Genomic DNA, 14,813 nt, shown 5'->3' with positions numbered 1-14,813 from the left:
ATAATATGTAAAAATACACATCAATCATCTCATTTCATCACTTATCCCTATAATATATAACATCTGAAGAGTACATGGAGTCTACATTTTTGACATTTTAAAAGATACTTTCAATTATCCTCTCTCATTTTTAATTTAATAATTTTCAAAAACCCATTATCTTTACTTCCCTTTTTCTGCTTAGCTACAAACTAGTCAGATCTATCTTAATATATGCAAGTTATTTAAACCATCTTTTTCAAAGTTTGTGTTGTGCGATTATTAGATACATAATCGAAAGATAAATTAACATAATTCCACAAGCTAGTAAAAAATTCTGAGATCAAATCTTTTTTTCAAAGATCTTGCATTGAGTAGGTATCTTCCAATTATGAATTAAAAACAAGATTTTTCCCCACAACTATTCTAGTATATTTGTTTTTAAGATGTATTACTAATCTAAAAAACACACAAAAACTTATAATATGAGTTTTATTAGTTTTACTAAAAATTAAATATTCTAGGTCCTAGTCTGGGTAAATATCAACTAAGATGAACTTTTCTCTGCAGTTAGGATTCTATCAGGTGATGAAAAATTTGTAATAAAAGTAAATGAATAAGTTTATTCCAAATGATTCCCATCTTTTTCTACTCTCCACTCTTTTAAAAAGTTAAAAATAACTTAAAACAAACCCATGGAAATAGCATACTTATCAAATTTCCTTCTGCATCCCTCAGAGGAGCACCACCTCCACTCTTCCCCCAGGGGTTGTAAATTCTCATTTCAGCTTCCAGTTTAGCTTCATATTTTTCTTTTTCTTCACGTTCTTTCTTCCTTCTTTCTTCTCTTTCCCGAATCTTAACAACATAAGATATATTTTAAGTAAGAGCTGACAAGTATGCTAATAAAGAGGTTGGTGATACAAGATATTTTATTTTTCTGATTAGGAAAAAAAATGGAGATACTTTTCAGTATGTTTCATACATTTCACTCTCCAGTATGAAATCACAAATACATGTAATACTGAAAAGCACTTAAATGGCCATAGCCACTGTTCCCCCTAGACCATGCCACCAGAGGCCTCTCTAGCCAGTAAAGCCATCTGAGACTCACCAGAGCCATTCTCTTCTCAACCTCACCAGTTCCGTGAAACCACTAGGGTCGCGCTCATTTTCTATCTGCCCTTTCATTGTAACTGCCCAACCCCAAAGTCTACTCCCTACTTCACCAGACCTATCCACCCTGGTCAAATTCACAGAATCAGAATTCAGAGAAGTAAATGTCCAACACTTCTGGGATAGTACTAGACTACTTTAAGTACAGCTTTATGAAAGCACTCAAAGAAATATATTCTTAATCACCAGATGTAATCACAGGATTCTGTGATCGGCAAGGAATAAGAATCCGTATTTTATAAAGTCACTTTTAAATTCAAAAACATAGACATAATAAATTTAGTTACCCTTTCATAGCATAAGTCAACACATAAAATGATTTCTAGAGTTGAAAAATCTAGTTTTGTCAGCAGTATTTTTAATATGCTCAAAATTTGAATTCAAAATTCAGTACTTATTAGTGGACTTCTAACATACAAAAAATGATGATGGTAAATCTACAATTTTAAAGATCATTCTTTCCAGAAGGCTTCTTTTCCTATGTAAAAGTTGAATAAAATACATTAAAAAGAAATCTAAGTGGGATTATAAAAAAAAAAACCCTCAGTTTAAATTTATATCCATAGGAAGAGTCCCAGGGCCCTCTCAAAGATAACTGAATTGTCCCCCCAAAAACCCATACATTTAATAGTTACTCTTAATACTCTTAAGTAAACTCTCTTCAAACAAAACCACTGTCCTCTTCCCTAAACATGTTCTGCTACATGTACTCCCTATTTTAGTTTATAGCCTTATTATTCTCTTGATTAGAGCACTCAAAAGCATCTATAAGCCCTCTGTTCTTTCTCATTCTCTATATCTATATCTTGTCAGTGAAGCCCTAGAATTATTTCTTCAGTGTCCACCCTACTTCTCCATCCAGTGCAGGGACTTATCACCTCCTGGCTGAGTACCTCCATAGTTTACTAAGAAATCTCCATGCCGTATCTCTTTCTCAATCATCCACACCACAATCAGTCATCTTCCTGAAAGCCAAATCTGCTCAATTAATTCTTTCTCTTTTGGCTTAAAAGTCCCTTTCTTTAGCTGTTCATAAAAGGATAAAATTGAAAGCCCCTTAATTATCTAGTCCTTTACAATCCAGCACAACCTAACTCTGCAGTTCTTTCTTTCAAATCATTCCATGAATAACAGCAATATCTAACCTATTCATCATACAACATCATCATCTAACCTATCAATTACCATGTGAAGCCTTCCCAGTTGCCCAATTACTCTCCTTATCCTATGCTTCCAATAGCTTTCCAGTATATCTACATCAAATCTTACAATGTTGAATCACAATCAACCGGCATTTTTCCTTCCCTGCCACACTCTGATTTCTAAAGGACCACTGTGCTAACAAATAAGATATTCAACATTAAATGAACGAGTAAGTACCTGCTGCTGCAAAGCCTCTTGGTAAGACTGAAGTGACTGTTTGGAAGGTTTTGGTTTATCTTCAAAAGTCAGTCCTGAATTTACCACTGGATCACTTGCAATTTTCAGTTCATTCTGTCCAACTGTATTCCTACATCGAATAAACAATTAATTTGAATTGAAATTATTCAAGAATAAGAAAATTCAAGAAGAAAATTCAACAGTCATTTGAAACAGTATGGCACAAAAAAAAAATATTTTAAAATAGAAAAGGAGACAGCCATGGTTGCACACACATGTAATCACAGCTACTCAGTAGACTGAGGAAGAAGGATTAAAAGTTAAGAGGTTGGCCTGGGCAACTTCACAAGATCCTGCCTCAAAATTTGTTTGTCTTTCTACTGAGGAAAGAGCCCAGGGCCTTCACACCAAGCAACATTCTCAGATCTTTTCAAATTTATTTTGAGACAGGGTTTCGCTAAGTTGTTACGTTCCCTAGGCTGGGCTGGTAATCTTCTCAGAGCCCCAGCCTTCCCAGAATTCTGGGATTACAGGTATGTGCCACCATGACCAGCTTCAAAATTAAAGGGGCGGGGGGGGGGCGGTGCTGAGGATGTAACTGAGTGGCAGAGCTTTGGCTTTGCATTATGAGGCCCTGCTTTCAATCCTCAGTACCACAAGTAAATGGAGCGTTGAATTTTCTCTTTAAGGCAAAGAGGAATGCTTAAGCAAGTAACCCCTTCATAAACTCTCCCCCTCCTTCCTCTGCTTTGACAATCCATAGAATTTTCAAATCTATCGGTCTATTTCTTGACCTAGGTGGCAATTACGTGGGAGTGAAAATATCCTGTAATAATTCACCAAGCAATACATATATGGTTTAAGCACTTTTTTGAACAAACAGAAAAAACAAACCTGAAGTCCCTCAAGTAACACCATAATAATGACTTAAAGAATAATTTAATAAAATTTCTTTCTTACCATTTCCAAAATAAAACAATATAAAGTCTGACTGTTCCAAATAAAAGCTTTCTCATCTCCAAAAGCAGTATCACTTAAAATAATATTTCCTCTCTATATTTAATCTATTCAACTTATTAATAATCTTTTATATTTGCATGTACTGTCACATTGGATTCAGAATAGTTCCCAACAGACCTAATACTTCTTCAGAGCAAATATACTGGCTATAAATTATATGGTAGACAGATTCTCTCAGTATCTATTTCGTTCATTATTCTTCCTATCTTCCAACCCATACTATGGGCCCAAATTGTTTGTAATCAGATGCAGATGAGAAAAAGGGAGGGGGTGTTAAATATGATTCAGTGATTCATTCAATGATTTATTTAAAATTTAGCAAATTGTGGTAATGCAACCATTACCACAATCTAGTCTTAGAACATTTCCATAACCCAAAAATATCCCTTATACCCATCCCAACCCAATCCCTGCTCTCACCCTTACCCCAAGCAATCACTAAGTAGTCTAATTTCTGTGTCTATAGATTTGCTCTTTTTGGACATTTCACATAAACTAAAATCACACAATACATATGGATTCCTTCACTGAGCATAATATTTTTGAGATTGATGTATGTTGTATCAGTAGTTCAATCCTTTCTATTGCTGAATATTACTTCATGCACAGATTAAAATATTTTGTTTATCCATTCACACACTGATGGACATTTGAATCATTTCCATTTTTTGGCTGTTATGCTATTGTTACCGGGTTCTGATTCTGGGGTCCCCTTCTCGAGGTGTTTTCTAGGTTCTGTCTATCCTGAACAAAGACTTGGTCAAGACAAGCACAAAAGGTAGCAAGGTTTTACATTTATTAATGGTAGGAAAAGAAACGTGCTCTGCAGTCTTTCACACTGGGAAAGACAGAACACAATAACTGAGAGCTAAATGGCAGTCATATTTTCTATCTCCCATTCCTCAAGCTGACATCAGATCTAGGCTGTGCTATCAAACACCCGCTTCTGAGCAGAACTGAAGATAGCATTCTCTATTAGGTCCTAGGTACAGGGCTTTGGGAACTGTTTTGCTGCACATTTCTTGGATCTCTCTTATTGACAGGTCGTACCCACTTGCTCAGCCAGTTTGCCACACCCTAATCTCCTGCACTATATGAATATTCACAAACAAATCTTTGTATGTACATATATTTTTAATTATCTTAATTACATACATAGGAATGGAACTACAGAATTATATGGTGTTAGGGGCTATATCTAGATGTTCTCCCAAAAGCCTCATAGGTGGGGCTTTTGGGAGGTTGCTAGATTATGGATGTGTGATAACTAGATGAGCCTACTGATTGATAGGTTTAGCACAGTGCTGGGTGTGGATAATGGGAAGTCCCATCCTGGGTATGGGTGGCACCAATCAATAGGCTTGTAGCCTGGATGGGATAAAAGGGAAAGGAAGGCTCCATCCTGCTGCTACTTCCTCCCTGACATGCTATAGACTGTTTCTTCTCTGCCATGCCCCTCTAACATGCCACCCTGTCTTAGAGCCAGCTGACTATAGACTGAAATCTTTTTGAACTGTGAGCCAAAATAAACCTCTCCTTTAACTTGTGGGCATTGGGTGTCTTGTCTTAGCAATGAGGGAGTAACTTTTTAAAGAAACTGCCATTTCCTACAACTGTCTTTTGAAAGAGGGTCTCTCTAACATAGTCAAAAACTATATCATGGGGACAAAGAACAAACTCATAAGCCCTTAACCTGTTACTCATTCAAAGCACAATTTGTTTTCTTCTGAGCCATTTAGGACTAAAACTAGTTTTCTCCTTTGTTTTGCAGTAATAGAGATTGAGGCCAAGAACTTCGAATTGAGCTATATCCTAGTCTTTTTTATTTTTTTTTAGACAAAGTCTCTCTAGGTTGTTAAATTGCCCAGGCTGGGTTCAAACTTGCAATCTTCTTGCATTGGCCTCACAGAGTACTAGGATTACAAGTATGCACCACCACACCAGGCTTTAAAAATCAGTTTTTATTAAACCCGGTGACTCTTCACTTGAGCCTACAAGTGTCTATAGGTAACTAAAAACAAAATAAAGCTTGACTTTCATTTTTATATCCTTTATTACCTTAAAACTTGCAATACTGGTAGGTTAATCATTTAGGAAAAGTTGACAAAACAAGGCTCATTAGCCCTAAATTTACCTAATCTCTCATCTCCCTACAAGAGTGAAGGTACCAAGCGAAGAGTAATTAATTTTCAATATTTGCAGAGACATCCAATTACTAGCTTTTATAACATTCATTTCCAGAACTATCTTCCATGCCCACACCTCATCCTTGGATCAACACCTAGAAGTCTCCAGCCATCAGTCTAAGCCTGTAATCACCCAGGTCTCAGGAAAAGTAGAGCTTCACAGGACTGAAACCGTCAGAAACAGAGGCAGTCATTTTTACAGGAACCAAATTACCAATCAAGTATTGAGGCTTTCCCCAGAGCTACAAAATTAGGACTGAGACGATCATTGACCAGGCCCAAGCCAAACACTGTACCCCATAAAACTGGGACCTGTCCTTTTGCGAATGGGCCAGTCTGACCCACCTCCTTCACAACTGTGCTCACTTGCATTTCTCGAACTGAAGCCTTTTTCCTATTTTACCTTTGTTACTTTCCTTTCTTAGGCGACTGGCTTGAGCTTTGTCAGAGGTATTCTCTACTTTATATTCTCTTACCTTTTAATTAAAGATTTTGTCTAAAAATTCATACTGTTGCTTTACTTTACTTTCCATTATCACTAAAGCAAGGACCCAGTGACATGGCAACTTAGTGACTTAATGCGACCCTGTCTCCAAAAACAGAAAAGGGCTAGGTGTCTCAAAAACCAGAAAAGGTTTCTCAGTGCAAAAATCCTGGATTCAATCCCCAGTACAAAAAAAAAAAAGTTGGTACCCTAAACTTTCCTATGCTTCTTTTCCTCTCTTTTTTTAAGTTAAGCAAACTCTTAACTTATTCCATCTCCAAAACTGAAAATGATCAGGCAGGTACTAAAACAATTTTGCTACAGTTCATCATGTTTGGATTCTTTTTAATAAGTTATACCTTGTGTTTCTAAACATTTAGTCATTACTTCATTATCTTAAAAAAAAACACCATAATCACCTTTATTAAAAGCTAAAATCTAATCAAAGTCTTACCATCCTTCCAAATGACACAAAGATTAAACCATGCTAAAATACTAAAGCATATGGAAAGACAAATTGCGTGTGCACAAAAACAGCTAAAAGAATTATAGGTTGCTTCTATTATTATTTAGGCTATTAAAGACAGGAACAAGGCAAGAATGCCTACACTTGCTACTTGTTTTTTCTTTTGGTTTCGGTTTTTATTGTTGTTTTGAGACAGGGTCTTGCTATGACATTCAGGCTGGCCTTGAACTCGAACTCACTATTTAACCAACACTCACCTCAAACTTGCAGCTGCTTGCCTCAGCTTCCCAGCTTCTGGGATTATAGGCAAGTGCCACCATGCCCAAATACTTTTGCTACTTCTATTCTACATAATACTGAAATTTCTAGGCAGAGTAATTAAGCAAGAAAAGAAAATACAAGCATCCAAACTGTAAGAAAGAACTAAAATTATCTCAGTTCACAGATAACATATGCAGAAAACCCTAAAGACCCTCTTCCTATACTACTATAATAAATGAACTACTATAATAAATGAATTCAGCAAAAGTAAATGTTACAAGTCAATACACAAAAATCAGTTGCATTTCTACACACTAACAATGAACAGTATGAAAAGAAAATTATGAAAATAATTCCATTTATAATAACATCAAAAAATACTTAGCTATTGGGCCAGGGATTTAGCTCAGTGGTTCCACCGCCTGCCTTGAAAGCTCAAGGTGCCGACTTCAATCCCCGGTACCAAAAAAAAGAACTTAGCTATTAACTAAAGAAGCAAAAGATCTATAGAATGAAAACTATAAAACACCACTGAAACAAATTAAAGAACACATAACTAAATGGAAACATCTAATATTAATAGGTTAGAAGACAATATTGTTAAAATGTCAATATTATGCAAAGCAATCTACAGATTCAAAGCAATCCCTATCAAATTCCCAATGACTTTTCCTTGTAGAAATAGAAAAGCCCTTCCTAAAATTCATATGGAGTCTCAAGGGAGCCCAAATAGCCAAAACAATATAAAAGAAGAACAAAGCTTAAGGATTCACATTTCTTGACTTGAAAACTTTCAAACTACAGTAACTGGCTGGGTGTGGCATTATATGCCCATAATCCAAGCACTTGGGAAGTTGAAGCAGAAGGATAGCCTCAAATTCAAGGCCAACCTGGGCTACATAGTGAGTTCAAGGCTGGCCTGAACTATATGAAGACCCTTTCTCCAAAAAACAAAAACAAAACAAACAAAGCTACAGTAATCAAAACAATGCTGCACTAGAATAAAGACAGACATAGAGACCAAGGGAATACCATATAGAGCCCAGAAATAACCCTCACATATTTGAATAAATTATTTTTCACAATGGCAAAAAAGACAAACAGTGCCAGGAAAACTAGACGACCACATACAAAAGATTGAAGTTGAACCTTCACTTAACACCATAAAAGCCGGAAAACAGGTCAAAGAATTCAATATAAGAACTAAAACCGAGGCAACCCACTTTCCCGTCCCCTTTCTGTCTCTCGGACAGAAGCTTTCTCTCAATAAATTTTTCCTACTCTTTAAAAAAAAAAAAAAGAACTAAAACCCTAAAATATTTAGAAGAAAATGTAGGGCAAAAGCTTCACAACATTGGATATGACAATGATCTTGTGGATATGACACCAAAGACACAGGCAAAAATAAAAAATACACAAATCAGATTTCATAAAAATTTAAAATTTCTATGTATTAAAAGACAATATCAACGAGAGTAAAACAGCAACCCAAAGAGTGGGGAAAATATTTGCAAATCATGTATCTAATATAGTACTCATATCCAGAATATAATAAAAAGCTACAACAGTAAACAACTTAGTTGGGCATGGTGGTGCACACCCATAATTTCAGCACTTAGGAGGCCAAGAAAGGAGGACTGCTACAAATTCATGGCTGACCTGAACTTTATAGTGAGACTCTGCCTCAAAAATAAATAAATAAATAAATAAATAAATAAATAAATGTTGTCAAAGGTCTTGAATATACATTTCTCCAAAGGAAATAGACAATAGCCAAAAAGCACATGAAAAGATGATGAAGATTCTGGTACCAGAAAAAAAAGGAAAGATGCTGAATATCACTAATCATCAGGGGAAAAAAGAATCAAAACTACAATGAAATATCACCTCACACCCCTTGTTACTAGTACTAAAAAACAGGAAATAAATTTTGGCAAGGATGTAAAGAAAATGAAACCCCATGCCCTGTTGATGGAAATATAAAATGGTATAGCTACAGTGGAAAATTAAATGGCAGTTCCTCAAAAATACTTTTTAAAGATACTGGGCATAGTGGCAGATGCCTATAATCCCAGCTACTTGGGAGGCTGAGGCAGGAGGATCACAAATTCAAGGCCAGCATGTTATAGCTTCTGTTTAGATATCCTCCCCAAAGGCTCATGCAGATGAGGTGGCTGAACATAGAGTGTGTGATGCTGGAATTAAGGGCATGTGATTACTAACCACTACACCCACTACATGGGTGGTTTCACACCACCCTAATACCAGTAGTCTAGATGGAATAAAAAGGGCAAAAAGACACTGTTAAAGTCTCTTGTTGCTTTTGCTATCTTCCGCCACCACGCACTGTCACCCCTCTGCCACCTGTCAGGCTGGAACTGATCAAATGGCTAAAGAATATGCTCTTTAATTCCAAGCTTGGACAAGATACAAAGAAACCACAACAAAACAGGCAGCCAATGTAGATGCGGTCTCCACCTCATAAAAGCCATGCTATCTCAGAGCAGATAGAATATAGAACACAGGATGGGATATTCCCAACATAGAGATAACAACTACAAAGTACAGCATCTTTTCAATGCCAAGTCACCTGAAAAATATCCATACATCTGCCTTGATTGCTGCATGGACTCCAACCACAAATATTTGCTCTGACTCCCATATGTGACACACCTGCCAGACCTCTTTCCAATGTCCTATAATGCTTCCAGCCTTTTCTCTGTTTGGTGCTGACGGCCTCTTGCTTGCCCAGGTGAATAAAGTCTGTACCTCTTTGCTTTCACCAGCCTGCTGAGGTGGTCTCATTCCTCCACCATTTGTTACACCACTCTGCCTTGGAGACAGCAGATAAGGGACCGAAACCTCTTTGAACTGTGAGCCAAATAAACCTTTCTCCCTTTAACTTTGGATGTCTGGTATTTTGTCTCAGCAATGAGAGAAAAGTAACTAAGTCAGAAATTTGGTACCAGAGAAGTGGGGTGTGCTGTGACTTTAGTCAAGACCCTTTGGAACTGGCTTGTGGGAAGGGGTAAAGTTTGGAAAGATTCTGAGATGCCAGTTGAGAGTGCAGAGTTGGAACACATTAGGCTGTACTGTATGGGAGATTCTAGTCAGAGCTCAGAAGACCAGAAAGCCAGTAAAGACCAGGCTCTGGAAGTTTCTACTAGGATGAAGGACTGCACTGGCTGCTAGACTCCAGACAATGTGTGCTATTCTTTGGCAGAAAGTTTGTCTGTATTTTGCTCATGTCCAGAGACTTTGCCTAAATCTGAGATTAAGGGCAGCAGACTAATCTAGCACAAGAAATCTCAAGGCAGTCTAATCTTGAGGCAGTGGCATAGTTACTGTTGGGGGCTTTTAGCCAGACTTACATTGAAAATCAAGAGCAAAGAGCCCAGAAGAGTGATTTAAAGCATGTGTTTGGCCAAAAAAGGAAGCACCAATAAAGTTGCAGCCTACAAAGATAGAGCAGAGGAGATCTTGATTGCTGAGAAGGAAGGAAAATGGAAAAGATGGCCTGAGGGCATCACAAGAAACAGCAGGACTCCACCCTGTGCAGCCTGAAAACTGTAAAAGTGCAAGACTTTCCTTTGAGAAGAAAGCCCAAGAGCACCATGTTCCAGAATGGCGGCAGACACACCATGTTGCAGAATGGTGGCAGCCTAGAGAATCTGTTCCTCAGAACTGGATTCAGAGTGCTCAGCAATCTAGGCACTCGTCCCTTACGGCCAAGAGAGAAGGAAGCCTGGTTACTGCTCCAGCTGGAGCAGACCTTGGCATCATCCATGTGGCACTGGTTTTAGGTGCACACCGAATGGAAGAATTGTGGTGCAGGCAGGAAAGCTTCTACACAGATTTCAGAAGAAGGCCTGGGAAGCCAGGCAGTGTGCCCCTAAGAGGGCAGTTTGTGAAACTGAGTGCAAAGCTAAAGGTGCAGTAGAGACACCAGAAGATTGAAGAAGCCAGGATTGTGGATTGTCTAGGGAAAGCTGCAAGGAGGGAGCAGAACCAGCCCAAGAGAGAAGCTGTGGGAGCTACAACCATCTGCAGTGCCATACCATTGGACCCACCCAAGGCCTTTGGAGTTGACAACTTGCCACAAATTGCCAGGAATGCTGGAAGTGAAACTGTAGAATTTAATGTTTGCCCTGCTTGATTTTGGACTTACTTTGGTCCTATTCCTTTGTATCCCCATTTGTAACTTTTGGAATGCAAATGTCTATCTTGTGCCGCTGAACGTTGGAAGTGTTTAACTTTCTTTTCATTTGTACAGGGGCTTGCAGCTAAAAATTTACCTTAAATCTCAGAGGAGACTTTGGACTTGGACTTTTCAGCAATGCTGAAATTGTTAGGACTTTGGGAACTCTTGGAGATGGACTAAATGCTTTTTTGCATAAAGGGATATTCATGAGTTTTGCGGGAGCCAGGGGCAGAATGTTATGGCTTGTGTTTAGATGTCCTCCAAAAGCCTCATGTGGGGCTTTCTTTTTAAGAGGTGGCTGAATATAGAGAATGTGATGCTGGGATTAAGGGCGTGTGATTACTAAACCAATACACTTGAGTGATTGGTTTGCCATTACCTTAATCCTGGTAGTCTGGATGGGATAAAAGGGGCAGAAAGATGCTGTCAAGGTCTCTTGTTGCTTTTGCTGTCTTCCACTGCTGTGAACTATTGCTGCTCTGCCACCCTGCTTTGTTGCCAGCCAATTAGGGACTGAAACTGAACTGTAAGCCAAATAAAACTTCCCCTTTTTAACTTTGGGTGTCGAGTATTTTGTCTTAGCAATGAGAGAAAAGTAACTAAGACATATTGTGAGCAGCTTAGTGAGACCCTGCATTAAATTTTAAAAAATAAAAAGGGATGGGCACATAACTCAGTGGTCCCTATGTTCAATGGGGCAGGGGGCACAGAATTATTATATGACCCAGAAATTTCATTTCTTAGTATATGCTCAAAAGCCTGTAAATAGGTCTTGAAGAGATTCGTACACTCATGCTAATATCATTATTTACAACAATTAAAGCATGGAAAGAAAAAGAAAAAAAAGAATATGGAAGCAACCCTAGTGAGTATTAATGCATGAATCAATAAGCAAAACTTCTTGTGTATACAAGAACTATTATTCAGGAAATGTGACACATGCTATAATACTGATGAAAATTAAGAACATTATGCTAAGTAAAATAATGCAGTTAGAAAAAGACAAATATTGCATGATTCTATTCATATGAGGTATTTGTGGTAGTTGAAATCAGAGACATTAACAGAAGGGTGGCTGCCAGAGTATGAGGTAAGAACCCATGATTATTTAATGGATACCAAGTCTCAGTTTACAAGATGAAAGAGTTCTAGAAATGGCTGCATAATGAATGTATTAAATATCCCTGGGACAGTAAACTGGCTAAGATGGAAAATTTACATTATATGTATTTTAATATAATAAGAAACTGGGGGAAAAGAGAATAAAGAATTATTTTTTCAAATAATGACTTACACGATAGGCTGTGCTAGTTGCTGGGTGACAGGAGCACTAACATAAGCTGCAGGCTGGACTCCCATCATTCCTGAACCATCTTAAAAGAAGACAAATAACATTTATTTCAGAGTACCCATTAAACAGCACAAAACGAAAACGCTTCCTAAGGAAAAACATGTTCTTTCTGGGTTAGGAGTTACCATAAAACAATACAAGAAAACACAAAAGGTTGTTTCTTAAATATAGATAAAAATGAAATAACTACAAACTATAACTGGGTTTTTAAATAGGTATTGGTATGTTTTGTCCCCCAGAATTCATGCAGGCATTTAATCACCAAAGTCTTACATTAACATAATTAAGAGAGTAAAACCTTAATGTGATATGGTGTTTAGAGGTGTGACTATTAAGAACTGATTAGATTAGATTATTAGGGTGGAGCTCCACAACTGAATTCTGATGACTTTATAAGAAGAGGAAGAGACACTACACAAAGACATGCTCCTGCTATGATGTGTTGGTGGGATGGGGGGGTCTTTGCCAGACCCTGTACTTGCTTTTTGAACTCTCTAAAGCTGTGAACCAAAATAATCTCTTTTGTATATAAAGTAGCCTCCTAAAATATTTTACTGTAGTAACAAAAATTGACTAATACAAATATTGACTTTATCAAGTCAACAAACATACTCAAATTAAGCAAAGTTATTTATATACTTTTGCTTAACAAAAACCAATTTTTTTATTAAATCACTGGAAAAAGATGTTTCTAGATCACTTACAATAAGCAAGACTGGGGTCCAAAGTATTTCTGGCACCATAAAAATAGTATGCATCATCATAAGGAGCTCGATAGTTGTTAGCCAAAGGTGGTAGTAGGGGAGGTGGTGGCAGAGGTGCAATTCTGCATCAAAAGAGAAATGGAGAAGTCTTCACATATTTCAGTATAAATTTTTAATCAAGATGTTATTATTCTTTTAACAAAACATGCCTGAAACATTAATCACAAATTTAGAAAAAGCCACAACTTTGTTCTAATCATTTAGCAGAAATTATAATCAAAAACCAAATAATATAGCATAAAATATGACAATTTCAGGTACAATACTTATGCAAGACACAAACAAGTTATTATTCAATCAAGTAATAATAATACCCAATAGTCACTATGTGCCAATATCAAACAAAAACAGATATTGTCCCTGTCCCTCAGGAATAATACAGAAATAGATTATTACAACCAGATACAGTAAACAAAGCAAGACTCAGGGTGCTATAGGAATTGAGAGCTGGGACACTTAAACCTCATAAGAAAGAAATCACAGAAGACTTTCCAGAGAGGCAATGCTTGTACCATGTTACTAGAGTAAGCTAGTATAGACAGAGGTGAGACAATTAAGGAAGAAAAGGCAGACCTACAAAACCACATGAGTGTAAATGGCTCAGTTTGAAGAAGAGGACTTTTTAAAATCTGTACTGTATTGTTCTATCACAGGAAATCAACCATAATGTGAAATAAAAATTAATTAAACATTAACAGTAAAGTCTTAACATAATATTTAGAATATCACAAACTGAAAACGACTCACAAACCTTTAGTATTTCACAAATTGAAAACCTCTACTTCATTACTCATTAGAAAATAGCACTGTATTTCCACCAATACAGTACTTTCCAATAGTAAAAATCCAAAATGCAAATTCCAAGATGAACAAAAAGAGAAAGGGAGTATTCTAGAATATTTTTTGACTGTATCTTAACAGATTTTGCCTTGCTGCATACTCCAAAATATTTGTGAAGAACTAAGAAGTTACTAAAGTTCTCTTCAGTGGTGAATGTTTTTTCCACATTTACTATTCAGTTTGCCTAGCCTCACTATCACCAATTCAAAGGTATAGCAACAAAGAAGTTATAAAAAGGAGCTGTCATCCTCAACTTCTAAACTGAATAGATTTATATAAGACTTAACAGTCACAACCTTGTAACAAGAAAAAAAATTGTGCTGTTCCACTTCTATAAATGAAAAAATGGAAGCTGAACAAAGATAAAGTTTGCCCAAATTCCATTAGTAAAGCTAACCAGTTCAATCTCTTAGCAGAAGCTGAAACCACCATACAATGCCCTGTAATTTTAATCCTACCCAATCTGTTGAATACAGAAGCCATTAGAGAAAATAAAGCACTTGATAAACACAGTAAACATGGCCCTACAATTTGTTAGTAATAAATAAAAGACCAAAGTCCTACTGAAAAATGAAAAGATACTGCAGAAATGTCAATGTTTTAAAAAGTTAAGAAAAATATCAACAGATTTAAATCCATTCATTCATAAGATTAAAGTAACCAAAAAATAAGCATAAGTCATACAAAAATGTTAACAGGATTTTC

The 14,813-nt window shown here is 36.8% G+C and overlaps 1 protein-coding gene across 23 annotated transcripts in view; it reads right to left on the bottom strand.

Moving 5' to 3' along the window:
• Cspp1 (centrosome and spindle pole associated protein 1) overlaps positions 1-14,813 on the bottom strand; it is a 142,098-nt gene that overhangs the window by 53,761 nt on the left and 73,524 nt on the right. For all 23 annotated transcript variants that reach the window (XM_021256047.2, XM_021256044.2, XM_021256051.2 and 20 more), the window contains 4 exons: positions 13,209-13,330; positions 12,448-12,526; positions 2,536-2,665; positions 690-837 (listed from right to left, as the gene is read on the bottom strand). In XM_021256047.2, coding sequence (XP_021111706.1) covers positions 690-837; positions 2,536-2,665; positions 12,448-12,526; positions 13,209-13,330 — 479 coding nt within the window. The remainder of the gene's footprint in view (positions 1-689; positions 838-2,535; positions 2,666-12,447; positions 12,527-13,208; positions 13,331-14,813) is intronic.

Source organism: Heterocephalus glaber, unplaced genomic scaffold (assembly GCF_053883595.1).
Source record: "Heterocephalus glaber isolate CG9 unplaced genomic scaffold, H.glaber_assembly_v1.0 deba00001553, whole genome shotgun sequence".
NCBI classification, from domain to species: Eukaryota; Metazoa; Chordata; class Mammalia; order Rodentia; family Bathyergidae; genus Heterocephalus; species Heterocephalus glaber.
Note: the sequence above shows the minus strand (reverse complement) of the source record. Positions and strands in the feature narration are given on the sequence as shown.